The 16,674-nt window shown below is 44.2% G+C and overlaps 1 protein-coding gene across 1 annotated transcript in view; it reads right to left on the reverse strand.

Moving 5' to 3' along the window:
- The window catches only part of LOC149333957 (phospholipid-transporting ATPase ABCA3-like), a 91,614-nt gene that overhangs the window by 63,967 nt on the left and 10,973 nt on the right, over positions 1-16,674 (reverse strand). Inside the window, exons 3-7 of the mRNA XM_089556144.1 lie at positions 15,804-15,985; positions 14,707-14,850; positions 13,961-14,078; positions 10,387-10,541; positions 5,709-5,864 (exon numbers count right to left, since the gene is read on the reverse strand). Coding sequence (XP_089412270.1) covers positions 5,709-5,864; positions 10,387-10,541; positions 13,961-14,078; positions 14,707-14,850; positions 15,804-15,985 — 755 coding nt within the window. The remainder of the gene's footprint in view (positions 1-5,708; positions 5,865-10,386; positions 10,542-13,960; positions 14,079-14,706; positions 14,851-15,803; positions 15,986-16,674) is intronic.

The raw sequence follows: 16,674 nt of genomic DNA on the forward strand, positions 1-16,674 counted from the left end.
AAGTATGTGCACCTCGGGAAGAGCTGGAACCAGCGATTGATACAGCATGCGAGATGGCCAGCCCTTCACAAATTCCAACACTTGCCTAAACAGAGGGTCTGGCGCAGTTTGCCCAGCAATATCCTGTCTAGTGGCTAGTAATGAAAGCAATCTATATGCGAACGGCTCCATCTTGCACCTCTAACTACATTTGCATGAAGTCGACAGAGTGCGGTTCGAGATGGTTATTCTAGAGAGAGGCTTCAGACGGAAAATCGTAACTGGTCCTCTACTCTTTTCCGCTAAGTTTTTTCACTTTCCCTCAATAAATGGACTGAAAATTTTACTGTCGAGTTCATTTAAACGTATACATATGTTGAGTTCACTTCCAGTCTCGAAAAACAGTCCTGCATTTTCTAGTCACCGCCTAAACCGAAGTGATTAGTTTTATGAACTGTCATTTCCTATGCTTGTGGTCTACGTGGTGCTGGAGTAGTAATCATTATCTTTGGCCCTAAAATCCTCTGAAGTAACTTCTTATCCATCAGATAACTTCCAGCCAGACAGGCAAATAGAACTTTGCTCGAGAGATGAAATCCAGTACAACGCTCTTAACCGAGAGTACTGCTTTTATGACGCATTGAGGATACGTGCATACGATATGGCTTCAACAGCTGATCCATCAGCAATGTGGGACAGAGCGGCAGCCACATCATAATATATATCTTAAGTTAGCTGTAAACACTGTTGGATCGTAGTCCGCCAGTTCCTGTGATGAAGCGAGGCACTTCTCGATCTTCTTCAACGCCTCTTCGCACTGCTCATCCAAGGACCAATGTTTACTCAGAAGTGACGAGGACGAGAGTACCACAAATTTTGCTAACCCTGGAACATATTCCGTAGTAGTTTACAGCCACAGCAGTTTTTTTTTACATCCTCAGGTGCTGACGCATTCACGAGAGCAGCAACTTTGCACCTAAGTAGGATTCCTGTGAAACTTGTCACATGTCTCACATACTCAGTTTCTTGAAAAAAGGACCAGTTCTCCCACTTTATTCGAAATCAAGCTCAGAAAACCCTTTGAAAATCTTGTTAACGATTAGCAAAAGCTGGTCTTTAGCCTTGCCCATGTTGAGCACGTCACCCGAATAACAAGTCACTCCTCGTATTCTTAACGGAAAACCATGCATCAAAACTATTCTTCAAACGTGTTGTCAGTAAATTCCGAGAATGTTCATAGACTTGCAGGTAACTTGTCGAGATAATTTTTCTAGAAACTGACCATCGACCAGTATTGAGAAGAGCTCATCTACCTGCAGTAACGGGTAATATTCGACGTAAAGCACAATTCACCACAACCCAATGGTACAACTTTCATTTGGAGCAGGAACCAGAACAGTGTAGCACAGCTTGCTGTTTGTCGTACGTGTAAAGGCACCCAGTGCTCTACCTCTGACAGTTCTCCTCCTACAGAGCGGTTTAACGCAAAAGGAACGCTCTGGCTTTCAGGAACTTGGGCTTACTTCGTATTTTAGAAACAAGCATTCCTCTTACCCTGAAATCTGCCCCAGATCATCCTTGAACACCCCTTGTACTCCACCAAAATTTTTTCAACGTGTCAGCAAGTTCTACTTTCCTCTTGTTTCCACTGAAGTTGCGGTGTCTATCAACTGCCGTCATGTCCAGCTGTTGTGTTTCAACAATCCACAAGCAACTGACAGTTGCTTGGCTGCTTACGACAATGTTGAGCACACACAATGCCAATAGCTCTGTCTCCTTAGAGAGCCCCATTTCGGCGTCTGTCAGTCCACATGTGTAACATTCTCATCAGTGCAAGTTCAAAAACGCATGGCGTTCTGACGTTAACACGCAGTTACAAGCTTTTCGTGCACCTGTTGCTTTGAAGTAACAGACAGAGCCATCACCGCGTCCGCTTCAATGGCCAGCGGAGACTTGAATCGTGGCTTCCACCGTAAAACGCCGATACTCCGATGACTCCATTCTGTTCACCTCAACGGTATCCGTCTAAAAGCTGAGTGACTCAACTTCTTTCTGGCCGCAGTGCTCTTGCCATCGCACAAGACGAACGAAAAACCCTGTCATAGTCTCCTTTACCCACATTAAAATGAACCCCTTCGATTCGGACACAAGCATTTTTTCTCTGTCTATGCTCATTTGATCCACAAAGCGAGCACGCTACTGCAGGCGGCTTTTTTTGCGTGAACATCTTGAACAATAGCACAAACGTGGACTTTGGAAGCATTCTTGTTGGTAGCATGAAAGTAGTTTAAGGAATTCCAACGAAATTGTTTTTCGCATAGAGATGAAAATGTCTGAAATAGGACCAATATGTTCTATTGTCTTGGGTAAATAACCGATTGTGCATTATTGATGCCCGGAGTTGGTTACCATGATATCTCTGAGTTTTTTTTGGTACTGCATTAAATGCTAATTACGAACTGCGTAGCACAGCTTCCGATGGCCATCTGCTCCATGAGAACACTCATCTTCCCTGAAACTAACGCATACTGCACTATAACTGAAGCTGAAACTTGAGGTGGAGGAACAAACTTTTATTCACACATGACAAAGAGGGCAGCCGTTAGGGATAAGGTCGGAACATATTCGAAACGATTTCTTCTATTTGTCATGGCTAGGGTTGATAAAATGGCGAGAAAAGTATGGGTGTTGCTCCGTTACAACTGCATCGAAATTCCTTCTTTGGATCCGGTTTTCTTCTCTGTTTCTGGTTTTCGTCATTGCCTGGTTTAGAGTTAAAAATTATTCTCTCAATACAGCGAATTCACATTGCTTCAAAGTAGGGGAGGAAATGAAATCTGCTCTCCTTAATCTATTATGCTCTATTTGCTGTCATCTTTGAAAGAGAAAAAAAAGCGACCTCACTTTACTCTCCCCCCCCCCTTTCAGTTTTCTTGACCTTTCCTTCTGTGGTCAGTGGTAGATGCGCATGTGCTCACTGTCGTCTTTCGTATATATTCAACGAAAAAAATAAAATAAAAATAAAGAGCGCCCGTCCTGTCATGTCTTTCTGTGTATTCGTCTGAAAATTTAGCGCTGTTTAAATTTGAAGAAAAGAACATGTGTTCAAGTCCGGAGTATTGCGAAGGAGCTCTAAAGTGGCACAGAACATCCAATGTCAGCGCTCTTTTTGTAGTCGCAGTCGCAGCAGCTCCTCTGTATCGGTTTAATTGGGTGGTTTGAGTAAATAACGTTCCTCCAATAAATGGATCCCAGGTACTATCAGAGACAAATGTGGTACACACCACGTGGCGGGAGCCGGAGCAACGGAAAACTGCGCCATATTGGCGAGCTATAGCACGAAACATTGAAACTAGCCAAGCGACATGCCTGCTGATAATAAAGGTCACGCATTGGTTGACTCGATCCCAGATGCCGCCTGTAGATGGCGTTGCAACGCAGTTTTCCTCACAGTGGCGGAAAAGAACTATAAAACTAACCAGTAAATATGCCGGTCATGAGGACGGGGAAAGAAAGAGCATTAAACGACAGGTTAAAAACGCCGAAGTTAAAAATTGGATGAATTCAATGGAAAAGAAACATAGTGTAGAACTATATCGATTCTGGAAAAGGCAGATCAGGAAAGAATTTTTCTATGATAACTCAAGAGGCAGTGCCCTACTTTTTGAAGATAGGTCAGGGTGTCTTAGAACGCGCAGCTACAAAAAGAAATTTAACGAAGAAGATGACACATGTGCAGTGTGTGGTAGATCTGTGGAAACAATTGAACGCCTCATAATCAAATGTGACGGTATCCATCCGGATGTCGATGCAGGCGCAGTCACTCTTCCTGAGGCCCTAGGGTTTAAAGATAACAATGGTCATGCAAATAAATCTGCAGTGGAAGTCAGCAAAAAGCGATTGGCTGAAAAGCAGAGAAGTGGCATAGGGTTAGAATTGTAGGAAACCGTAGGTAAAGATGGTGGCCATTCTTAATGAGAATTGCCAACACAGTAAACAAAAAAAAAATAGAGAAGAAAAGCTGAGCATGGTGGCGATTGCCACCACTCCGTTTCAAAGGGGGCGCTCCTATCCATCCATCCATCCATCCATCCGTTGCTCCGGCTCTCGCCGCGTGTAGTATACCACTTTTGCCTCCGATAGTACACGGTAAATACCAGTCAGAGTGGGAGCCTGCTTTCGTGTAGAAGTCAAAGACGAATCGAACAGCTTCAGCACTTAAAATCTTCCGCATACTCTAATGTAAAGAGCACGAACGGCGCACTAGCTAGTAACTAGGCGTCCTTCACCTGTTCTCTGGAGCTCGAAACAACAGCTTAGCCCGCATGTGCTTTTTTTGTGTATCAGGGCTTACTCCAACTGCTTGCAACAACCGAGAAAGTTAAAATCACCTATAGCTAATGATTATGCATGGTTCCCAATGTCCAATGCCACGTAGTGTTTCTAGCGACCATGCGTTGTAGCAGGTAGCATTATTTACGAGATGGTCTCTTCTTTTATGCATTTTGTCAATCGGCATTTCTGATTTGGCCATGGAAGCACATATGAAAAGCAAAACTAGACAGTTATAACTTGCAGGTTCGCGTTGGTCCTATTTTTTTCCTTGGCCACCATTTCATGTGTTCCTGATTGCGCTGAACAATGTTCGGCTATAAACTAAATATTAGCCCAGATCAATTATAACAACAGAACAACAGCTGCGATCATAAATAAAGCGCACGATGCAGCATACGCCACGTCACGTATGCCGTTCAGTACATGAACGCCGGTTTTGGCCACGTGAAGGTTCATAACGGTTTCATGACTTTCAGATCGAAAAATATGAATATAATTTTAATCCACATGCGAAAGTAAGAGCTACAGAATGTAGAAGAGAATTCAGAGGTCGTAAATATCAAACAGGTCAATAAACTATCAACATTCAAAGAAAAACACGCGTCAGAAAGTGGAAATGAATAGAAAGTGTCACAAAAAAAAACAAATCTGAAAAAATGTGCTCGTACATAAATTCAACGTCATAAAGCCCACTTCTTTGAAAGCTTTAAGGGGCAGTAAATGTGCTACAAACGATAATAAAGTATCCTTGTTGTTCTTATAACCTTCCAATGCCAAGTAACGCAAAAAAGGGCGCTGATGGTGAATCAAGTAATGAATACGTGCTTTAAAAGTTTCGTATGCGGAGGTTAAATTGACAGCTTCTTAAAATTTAAGATAACGGATGCTAAATGTCTAACCAGATGTCCCTAACATTCATTGTGCTTGTCTTGGTCATTATATGGCGCAACGTGAGAGCGCCAGCCTCCACACTACCTATGTATATTTTCAACATTGAACACTACCCTAGGGGACTAACCTGACATTGGGCACTACCAAATGTTACGTCTATTTCAGAGAAGTAAACCCGTTACTACTAATTAGTCACCGTAATCATGGCACTACCAGGCTTGTCACATGCAGGAAACTCTGTACATATTCATCATGACAGTTCGTTATGTGCTGCTGTACCGTTGTGCATATCAAGTTACTGAATCGAATCTTACGACTCGCGTTGTACTAGGAATGTCTCGTTGATTATAATGTCTCGTTGAATCAAACCCGAATAACCGTAAACATCGCGGGAATGGGGCTGCTCTCGGTGGTATGAAGTTCCCTGTCATCCTCCCTGAAATCCGCCGCCACGGCTGCAGGCGCGGGCGCCAGCAGCGCAGCTTAGTGACGGGCGGCGGCACCTTTGGGTCGGCAATGATGGCGATGGCGAGGGCCAGCTTCCTCTTGAGCGTCCCCGTGAGGAAGCGCGGGAAGCTGTGCAGGTGCGAGCCCAGGTGGAGGGACTTCAGGAGGAGCTCGATCTGCTCGGCGATGGCCTCCGGGGCGATGAGCTGCACCTGCGAAGACCACGCGGTCTACTCAGCAACATCGTCAACGAAGTGGAAGGAAGAAAGCGTCCTCACCATCAAATGAGGAATCAGGTGGCCCTGAGCGTGAAGACACCGTCCATATCAAATCAAATCAAAGGTTTATTTTGCACTCCATACAAAGAAATGCAAGGCACAGGGACAAAAAAGCTCGTCAGAAGACAGCTTGACAGGGCCCCTGCGCCCTTAAAAATTGCTGGCGTACAGTGCAACAAAAAGCATCGCTAAGGACTAAGACAACATGACAAAATTACCACAATCAAAACGAAATTAGGTACACAAAAGAGCTGCTACAAAGATTTAGTTGTTTTGACCTTGAGGAGTGATCGGTTGCAGACACATTTATTAAAAATTTAACAGATACGTCTTAAGTTCGGCCGGTTTCATGCTGTATACATTTACATCTTTTGAGATTAACTCATTTAGAAGCCTCCTTATACGATTTTCAATGCTGTCCCACCCCTGACTCGTCCTAGAAAACGGAACCAACCATGATTCCTGGTTCCGAAGGGAATATTGCACGTCAGGACGTCGTTTCAGATTAAACAGTGATAGATATGCCTTATTGAATTTCAGGCATGTTTTATATCGCGTTATCAGTCGGTAGCTGTACAAGTTAGTGAACTGTAAAACGTTGTACACTTGAAAAAGAGGCATCACTGGGAGCGTGATCACACGTTGCAGTGAATCTCAAACTTTATCACACAAAGCCCTCGCACCTCAATTTAACCCCCTGTATTCTCTGGCCGCTAGTAGCACTCTTTCGAATACTGCAGTCGGTCTGCAAGCGTTAATGAATTATGGATGAACTCTGAGTTCCACTCTGTGGGCTCCTTTATGGGTTCGGTAGCTAAGACCACAATACATGTGGTTAGGCTCTCTTGTTGTTAGAAAAAACACGCCGCAACGAAAGGTAACACTGGTAGCCAGTCAATATCGCGTGTGCGCTCTCATGTCAACGTCTCCTCCGAAGTCTGCATTGCTGAAACCATCGGAGCGGCTTCAGTTGGCGAGAAATTCGCATCTGAGAGCATTTTACAGCGATGGCAGCGATGCCTGAGGGTGAAGAGCTAAAGCGGAGCAGAGTTTTATTGGTGGTGTTCGGACTTTCGTCCATGCTGGACAATCCCGCGCGAGAGATGCTGTGGCACTGTGTACGTAGCGCCTAAGTAGTTGCAAGAATACATGGGTCAGTACCTCTCCTCCGAAATTAACTTTTACACAGTTGGCACTTTCCCCCATTGCCCAACAGTGGCACGCATGACGCTCTGTTTGTCCCACAGCTGCGACGCATTCTGCGGCGAGATTGCTGCAACAATTCGCTAGATGGCTTTGAAGGTCTTATACACAGGGCGTTCAAAGTTAGACTATACTGATTTTTTGAAAGCATGCGAATCGCCGTACGCTAATACCGCTTTTGCTCCTTGTAATGCGGCCAAGCGGACACAAACGGCTAATAATTGTCCGCATAATTCAGTAATTAGCAAAAAATCATTAATTAACTTTTTATTGCTTGAAGTTAGCGTGAATATTTATATTGAGAACTTGGAGACATTTGCTTTTCAGGGATATTCTATTTTGTACAATTTTAGTAACACACCTGTGCCCTGAGATACGCATTTCTAAAATTTCGTCCCAGTTCGTCTAATTACACATGCGAGACGGCGGCTCTCGGCGTGAAGCACCTCCTTTGTGTGACGCAGCTGTTGCGTATGCACTCTGCCTTCTAGAGTGTGCAGCGAGCTGCGACGCAGATCACTTTTCGTTCTCGGCAGCGTTTTCCTTCTCGCGCGAAACCAATTTATCACGAAAAGTTATGCGCGTCGCCGGTCGCTTTTGCAAGGCAGACTGCCATATGCAAAAGCTGCGTCACACGAAGGAGGTGCTTCACGCCGAGAGCCGCGGTCTCGCATGCGTAATTAGACGAACTGGGACGAAATTTTAGACATGCTATCTCAGGACGCAGGCGTGTTACTAAAATTGCACAAAATGGAATAGCCCTGAAAAGCAAATGCCTCCAAGTTCTGAATATAAATATGCATGCTTACATCAGGCGATAAAAAGTTACTGATTTTTAGCTAATTACTGAATTTATGCGGGCAATTATTAGCCCAATTTGTGCCCGCCTGGCCGCATTACCAAGGAAAAAAAGCGGCATTAGTGTACGGCGCTTCGCAGTTTTTTTAAAAAATCAGTGAAGTCTAACTTTAATCGCCCTGTATATTATGCGACTCATCTACTAGGGATCATGACAACGAACGGCCGTTAAATGATTACTCTCCAGGCGATGGTTAATAGGGGTAATGTGCGTAATTCCAAGAGAAACATAACCAGAAATTCTGGACGTGCGTATTTTTAAACCAGAAACTCTTTATAAACGCAATTTTTTCATACAGTCATGTCCAACATTTTCGGAGAAAATATTGAAAATTGGAAAATTGTACGACACTGTTAAAATACTTAAGGCAATGGTCAATTCTTTTGATATGTAGCAAAATCTTTCTTTTACAGTGTTTCCATCGACCGCATTGAAAAGTTATGACTGCCACGGAAAACCAATGGGGAACGCTTTGAACGATAGCAAAAACGTTAATAGAAAAAAAAAATACACGAGTGCCGTCGGGTGATCTGCGGATATATGGATATCTTACATATTATATGAACAAATGGCATTCATAAAAGGTTTCCCGCGAAAGAATGCTTTTGTCCAGAATTTCTGGGTACGCTGAACAAAAAAAATATTCAATTTTTCCTAAAAATTAGAAATATGATATAAAAATTTGCTATTTCTGACTGTACTATGATGCAATAAAGAACACTTCTTCCCCCAGGAGATTTGTCTGGTTTGTTGGGGTTTAACGTCCCAAAGCGACTCAGGCTATGGAGACGCCGTAGTGAAGGGCTTCGGAAATTGTTGGGAGCGAAATTGTTTGCCTTCAATCCGTTTTCCATTTTTGCCCTTTCATGGCCATTTCCCATTGCGGTAATTTTCAGCCTGTTCTAAATTATTATTAACCTGCTGTCCTTTAAGTGGAATATTCTCTGGTTTCTTGTATTACTCCGTATTTTATAAGCAGTACGTGCGGTCCGAGGTTAACATAACGTCAGCAAGGCTGCTAAAATGGTGAATATCCGTGGCCACAACTATGGGATGAAACACCGTTAGCTTTCATTGAATTTCTGAGTAGTGCAGTGCATGACTTGACAAGTTTTGCAAAAAGATAAAGGTTCAGATGAGGTTTGGTTTCTCGATCTTTTCAGGACACCAGAACACCCAACCCCATTGTCGAGGAAGGCACTGTTCGCGCGAGCCTAAACTCTAGACTGCCTGCTAGCGACATTTTCCGAAGATTTGGCCCTATAGTTGCTTCATCGACTGGGAAACGTCATGTACAATGTGCTTACAGGCGACCGGCTCAAAACCTGCATATCCATGAAAACAACCGGGCTTCCAGATGATGCAGGCGAACAACACGAAGTGGGGATAGGTGAAGGGTGGAAATATGCGGTTTCAGTAGAAGAATCGATGCTCTCGTCGTGCGGGAATGATGGGATTTTATTTTTTTATTATTTAGAACATACTGCAGGCCTACAGTAGGCCCAAGCAGGAGGGGCGAATACATAATATATGCAAAAAAGAACAGGTTTAGCAAAATTGAAAAATGTTAAATACAAGTTGTAACACAAAATACAGCAATAAATACAAGGCTCAGATGCAAAATACAAAAAGTAAACGTAGAAATAAATGGCTCTCAAATTAAATGCTGTGAAGAAAACATTTGAGTCAAAAGAATCAGCTCTGGTTAAGAGATCTGGCGGACACCTGTTCCACTCCTCAATGGTGCGTGGAAAAAATGAGTATTTAAAGGCGTTAATCCTAGCACTGTAAGGGGTTAATGATTGTGTATGATGATTTCGTGTTTGGCGCGTAGTGTTAGGTTTAAGGAAGGGGTCTGCATTCATAGACAGTTTATAGTTTTTTAGTAAGAAAAGTAGTTTCAGTCTTTGAATTTTCCGGCGCAGCTGTAATGTTTCAATACCGTGAGTTCGCATGAGGGTCGTTGGCGAGTCAGTTACACGATACTTTGTAAAAATAAAACGGACGGCTTTGCGTTGAATCATTTCAAGAGCCTCGATGTTACGTTTAGTGTAGGGATCCCAGACGGTGCACGCATATTCTAGTGATGGTCTTATTATTGAAAAGTAGGTTAATTTTTTAAGTTCAGGTGGGGCAAGTTTTAGTTTGTCTAAGAAAGCAGAGTTTACGAAAGGCTGAGGAGCATACGTTTGATACATGTTTATTCCAGCTAAGGTTTTTCGGCGTATTCGTTGTATACGCCACCCTAAATGCAATTTATATGGACCTTGTTATAAATTCTTATGCTAAACCACAGAGAGGTTTCCTCCATAGAGAAACCTCCATAAGTCAGTTTAACCAGCGTGGCAAGTTCCACGAAAAAGTTTCGGATTTTGATGATTTGCCACTACTCACAATAGCGAAGAAATACAGGTGCTCGTAGACGGTCAGGTCTTCGTAGAGAATGTTGTTCTGCGGACAAAGACGCACGTTCTCCAGGGAATCGTCGTGGTTCTTGATGAGGTCGAATCCTTGTATGATGGCCGTGCCGTAAGTAGGTCGCACGAAGCCTGCGTGTTCCAGCCAGAACCGTGAGAGCACCGAAAAATCTTCAACAGAAGTTAATGAACCTTAAAGGGGCCTTAAAATTATTTTCATGGTCATATTCTAGTGCGACGGTTCCCTAGAAGTGGTCTTTGTGAGTAGTTGATTCGAATTTAAAAGCACTATTCGCAACCTATAATTTGCAAAAAATATTTAAAAGCTGCTGCGGGAGACAGATTAATGGGCGAAACCTTACCGCACGTTTTAGCCGCCCCTCCCGCTCTGGTGCAGATTGGGGAACCTGGGCAAGCCTTCTTTTTGGGCGGGCCCAAGTGACACGGACAGTATTGGACACGGCGGGATGCAGTACCGACTTTATTTTTTTTGCGCGTTGGCGTGTATGAGTGGAGGGTAGAGAAGAGGAGCATCATTAATCGCCGATACCATCGGTGTTAATGAAGCTAGCTTATACACTGACGCACTGCAGTGACCAGTGATGGAATACCGATCGCTCGTGTGAATTTCCTAACCTCATTATCGAAAGTTTCACGGTTGCTTTAACGCTAATAACGTACACGTGTGCCATTAGATGCGGCATTAGTGGAAACCGCCAGATTACAATAAAGTTGAAGTATTTTAGAACATTGTGAAACCTGTCAAATGGCCTACTTGTACTTCGTACGCACTGCAATACTCATTGTGTAGAAAGGAAAACAACTTTCAACGTCTTCCTCGTGAGCCAGATGCCGTAGCCACCGGCTACTACGGCGGGTATATTTTTACTAATATGCGTGCATCATCCCATGTGGTTGCAGCATATGAAAACCGCTATGAGCCTGTTAAGCCATTAATCCACAACACTGCCTACTTATAGATAAACCTGGATTCCGTGGTCAAGCATGTCACCAACTCCGTAGCGCCTACTTCCTGGCTCCAATGACAAGGCTAGTGCTTACTGGGAGGCCTGTACGCCAAACGAAGACAGTGCTATCATGATGATGCAGATAATGACAATGATCGTTTTGCGCTTTGTAGAGGGCAGTGATCGCTGGGAGCTACACGATAGTTCTTGGAACCAGCACAAGAAAGAAAGTGGCGTCACAATAGACGGGGCTGGCGCTATTCTCGTCTGTTGATTTGTCCTTGTCTTTTTTGCGTTATGTTTCCAAAAACCTCAAACAAACTAGCCCAACTCAAGATTTCGCTTCACGATAGTGTGCGTAATACATTAAACTAGTTTTTTGCGTTCCCTGTTCAAACATAGGCCTGTTGGAGGCATCACCATTCCATGGTCACTGATCTCGCCATGCAGTGTACCTGCACATCCTGTATGATGCCATGATGGGGACACAATTCGAAGCCTACTTCTTTTTTACGCCATAGCGTAATTAGCTCGTTCTTCTGAAAATTCAGCGTTGGTCGTCGTCCTGCGTCAGTCGCGAAAAATTCCAGAATATTGCAGTAAATCATTATGAGATAATAGCCACCACTGGGAGTCGAACCCAGGCCCTCTGCCAGCCAGGCGGTTACGCAATGCATACACCACGAAGGATCGTTGGTACGGGAGCACTCGAGGGGCACCTAGTCAACCCGTTTTGGTGTGTACGACTTAGTAGCCCTTGTTTGGAATGTATATAGATGTTATAGTAATGAAAAAAACATGCTAATTAGGCGTCATAAATTTATATATTTATTTATTTTCAATATTATCAAGGCCCGGAGGCATTAGAGAGGGGAGGGGCATAAGAAATCGGAAGTAAAAATCTTGAAAAGTTCGACATCGGTGATGGCGGTGCTATGGTGCTTCATTGTACTGAAACAAATGGAGTGTATGTGTATGAGCATGTAGTGGCGTAGTATGCCGTGCAGTGTAACCTTGGTGGATTGGTGCTACGTAATAGATAATTGTGATTGTGATAAATGTGATCGGTAATTGTGATTGTAATCGTTCAGCTAATAGGTAATGTGATTGTCGATTGGTAATCGGAGACAAATGAGAAAGAAAAGGAATGAAAAGAGAAAAAAGGAAGAGAAGGCGTTATCGCGTCTGTTCTTTAGGCGAAGCTTGAGCATCCTCCTAATTTTTAGTCTCGCCATTCTGGCTCTTCCAAACCACTTGATTCTCAAGCTTGTGGAACAAGGTATAACGATTTGATAAGTATTTCGTTCTCGAACTTTAATGACAACTTCGCCTTGTCATTCCTATAACCTCGGATATAGGTCATCCTCTACCTAGTCACATGCCTCCTCCTTGCCTACTTTTGTATTGAAGTCCACCATCTGTATAGTGCTCCGAGTTTCAACTCGACCCATTGCCTTCATAGATCCTTTCGACTATCTCTTCATCATGACTGAATGTAGTCCTTTGGCTTGCACAGTCTCAATTTTTATCTTTCATTAACTGCAATAACTGCCACCTTCTCCCTAATGCTGTGATTGCATTTACGTTGGCGGAAGATAACCCTGTGCAAAAAGTAACTAATTAAAAAAGGGCAGAAACTCAGGCTGCGCTGCTATACTGACACTTCATGACTGGGCTTAGAATATTCGTATTGATCTTCTGAATGCATACAAGTTTTTGTGCTCGGTTTTTTCAGAGACTCAGAAATCATCATCAAGGAAATCTACTGGTCTTTTTCTTACATTTCTAGAGTGCTGGGACCAGTAGCGATGGAAGTGCAAAACTTGTATCCGCCTTTCTGGATCCATCGTCCATAGTAGGTGTATTGCGTGAACGGGTTTGAGCGTTTTAGGAAGGCTCATAGATTTTTTTTTTTTTGCCGTGCTCGGGTAGCTGCCAGATTTTCGAGTGCTGATTGCGCCGCGCCTTAGCCTGCTTCCGTTCTTCGAGTTAACTTCTTTAGCACTCGCCTGTAAACTCAAGGCCGGATAAAATGCCGACCAAGGCACACAAATTTCATTGCAGAAAAAACGCAAAACCTCTAGTGTGCATTGGGACGTTGCAGTGATTTAACGCTATGATTCATATAAATTCGAACACCTCTACTTCAGCGTCTCTCATGCCCATGCACAGCTTCCAGGCATTAAACCGACATACAAAGCAATAAACAGGCAGATATTATGCCGGCAGTTCTGCAGATGACGGACGTTTTCATTGTGTATTACTACCTCTTAAGTAATGGCTCGTTGAGCACTTAGAGTATTACATTGGTGCATTTACACAAACCGCTGTGCAGAAAACCGGCATTGATCTCCAGTGAGCTTCGGCCTCTAATGTGCTCCTTTCACCGCAAGTTGCTGCCACACTCTGTCTGCAAACTTGTCCAGTATATTCTTAAAAAGTTAGAAGACTAATGCTGGCTCACCGCAGCATTTCTGAATGCCGCAGTATGAAATCTGTAGAGGGGCATTTGACGCAGACTATGAGATTGCGCTTTCTTAGTCGTAACCCAGGGGACACCATCGCAGGGAAGCGGGTGCTCACCGGAGAGCAATCCAGAGACGGTAGTCTTCCCGGCACCGTTGTGTCCTAACAACACCAGGATCTGGCCGTAGTAGAGCCGCAGGTTGAGGTGGTCCACCGCAAACTTCTTGCGGTACATCTGTGAAAGGTACAACCGGATATTCGGTTGCTTTCACTCAATTCTTTCATTCTTTTTTTTATTAGCCTAAAGGCACATAAGATATTAATTACATAAGCGCGGCACAAAACATGACCAAACTTACTAACAGCATGGTGTTAGAAATGAATTCAAAATGCTAATACCATACGAGTCCACAGAGATTACGTAACTCGGTGCGTGTAAGTAATGTATAGGCGGTGGTGCACATGCATGGGCCTGCACACTCAGCCTCTACTACCGGGACATCCACTGTTTAATGTGCACAGCAAAAATTCATGGAGCTCACTTAAGACTACTTCTGTGCTTTGAATGCAAAGCATACGTAGCTTCAATACGAAAACACTACTTCGTTAGCTATAAGCCTTTCACATTTCGGTTACCAGTTACGGCTTTGCACTCACGAGCTTCAGCTCAGAACGCGACTTTTGCGATATCTATCATGGTTAACAGAATTTTTATAAACTTAGGTTCGTGTGGCAAGGTATAAAAGGTCCAAAATTTTCTCCCTAACCCCAAGGCACTGAGCTTCTATAAGTCAAAACCGGGAACAGGACCGGAATGTGCCGTAGAAATGAGACCGTTACGACGAGAACGCGAAAGCTCTTACCTTGCAGAGGTTGACGGTCTCCAGTACGAGGAGCAGGTGACGTGGTTCCTCCTCGAAGTTCTCGCGGCCTTCCTCCTGGGAGTGGCTGCTCTCCTGGCTGCCCCCAGCCTTGATCTCCTCCTCGACCACGTTCCAGTAGCTTGCCTGCGGAGCGACGCAGAAACCGATGCCGTCTTAACCGAGCATCGCGCCTCGTCGTGATGTTTCAGTGTTGACGTCAAGATCACATTGCAGTTGCCACCGTGGGTAGATTACAAAGCAGTCAGAATACTTCGCTGTACCGTGCAAAAGACCTCACTGTTTGCAGCTTCTACTCACAAGCGTGCATCTCGATATAAAGGCCTGCTAGGAAAGATGCTGCTCACTTAACGACTCATGAACACTGATGCCATTGGAGTCAAGTCTAAACAATGCATGCCTCGAGGCTTCGATAATGTGCAAGAGTTTCGACACAAACAATTTGAAAGACAATAAGACTGCCAGCGAGCAGTTCTAAGTATATATTTAATGACTGTCGTGCACTAGAAAAACATGCTGAGCACAGGTGGACAAACATGCTGATAGAGATTACAAGATAAAAATACAGCACCTAGCGATTTCAGGTTGTGTAGACATAAGTCAGGTTCTGTAGACATACAGAACTGTCCAACATAGGACAGTTCTCATTCGTCTGTGAATGTTATACGTATCGACGAACATTGCCTACTGCTGGGTTTCCAGTTCAGCAATTTGCTCAATTCTTTCTAGGACACATTAGCTCGTCTACATCAAAATATCTCTCGCAGACTAAAGAACGAAACAGAGTATTATGTAGGTGGCACTCCCGCGAAATCGTTGTTTTGCTGCCTTTGTATTATATCATTACGTCAAGCTCGTTGAGGGGTTTTGGGAGCTTTGAGAAAAGTCAACCGAATATCAAATGGACGCTTAGGCACACTTGACAAACTTTTGGCACCCTGGCCTGGACAGTTTAAGCAGAAAGAAGAGCTTTGCAGCCTGTCCACTTTATGTTCGCCTTTAGAAGTAGCCTGCGCTAGCAGCCCTGCCAACTGTTAGACGGTCGCCTGCCTCCAACATCGATCAGGAACTGCTCGCACCATGAAAGGGAAGTGCAGAGGCAGGGGCACAACGTTGGTCCAGGGAAGCACAGCCTCCAGGTACCAGATGGCCACTGCGCAGACGCACGAGCTGGCGCCCATGGCCAACATGATGGTGAACGGCGTCACGTTGTCCCTGCCCAGCGCCTTTCGGTAGATGGCGGGCCAGCCGAAGGGAACGTCTGCGCACGCGCGCATAGGAGAATGCATATGTTTACCCGCCTGTGAACGGAACGTGAGGAGTTTATACGAGAGTCATATGCATTATTATAAATGCCAGACCAGCGACATACAACGCCCAAACCAAAATCAAGGCGAACAGAATGTTGGATGCGGGCAAGTGAACCCTTGTATGTGTTTTCAGTTCATATACAACTTAAGCGACTGACTACGTTTCCTTACGCAGCGTGACTGACTTCGGTATAGGTGTTCGTAGTCGAACCTTTGAATTCAAACATTTGACGGCAATACTGGTCGTAAAACCACAATAATAAAGGACGCTTGAAGTAGTATACAATCACTGGCTTGCCTTTTTCAAACCGATAGAAGGAGCAAACGCTAAGAGTACAGCATAAAAGTCCCTGACACGCCCATAAGAGAGGCGCTGAATGCAGTATCACCCACTGCTGATACTGATATCTGTTGCTAATCGCACGTTTACGCGCGCCTTCTCTTCCAGGTTCGACACAGGTTTGCTTTGAGAGTGTAACTTCTTTGTTAACGGGCAGTACCGCGGCCAATTAAAAGCTCCCCAAAAACCTTTTATCAAACCAGAGAAAGCAGATATGAGCAATAAAACTGAGCTAGTTGATTCATACTTCACGGTGGTTGCAGCAGAATTGGTAGCACGAAGACAAAGAAAGGAACGAAC

The sequence above is a fragment of the Amblyomma mixtum genome, chromosome 8 (assembly GCF_055824585.1).
Source record: "Amblyomma mixtum isolate Tamu chromosome 8, ASM5582458v1, whole genome shotgun sequence".
Classification (NCBI taxonomy): Eukaryota; Metazoa; Arthropoda; class Arachnida; order Ixodida; family Ixodidae; genus Amblyomma; species Amblyomma mixtum.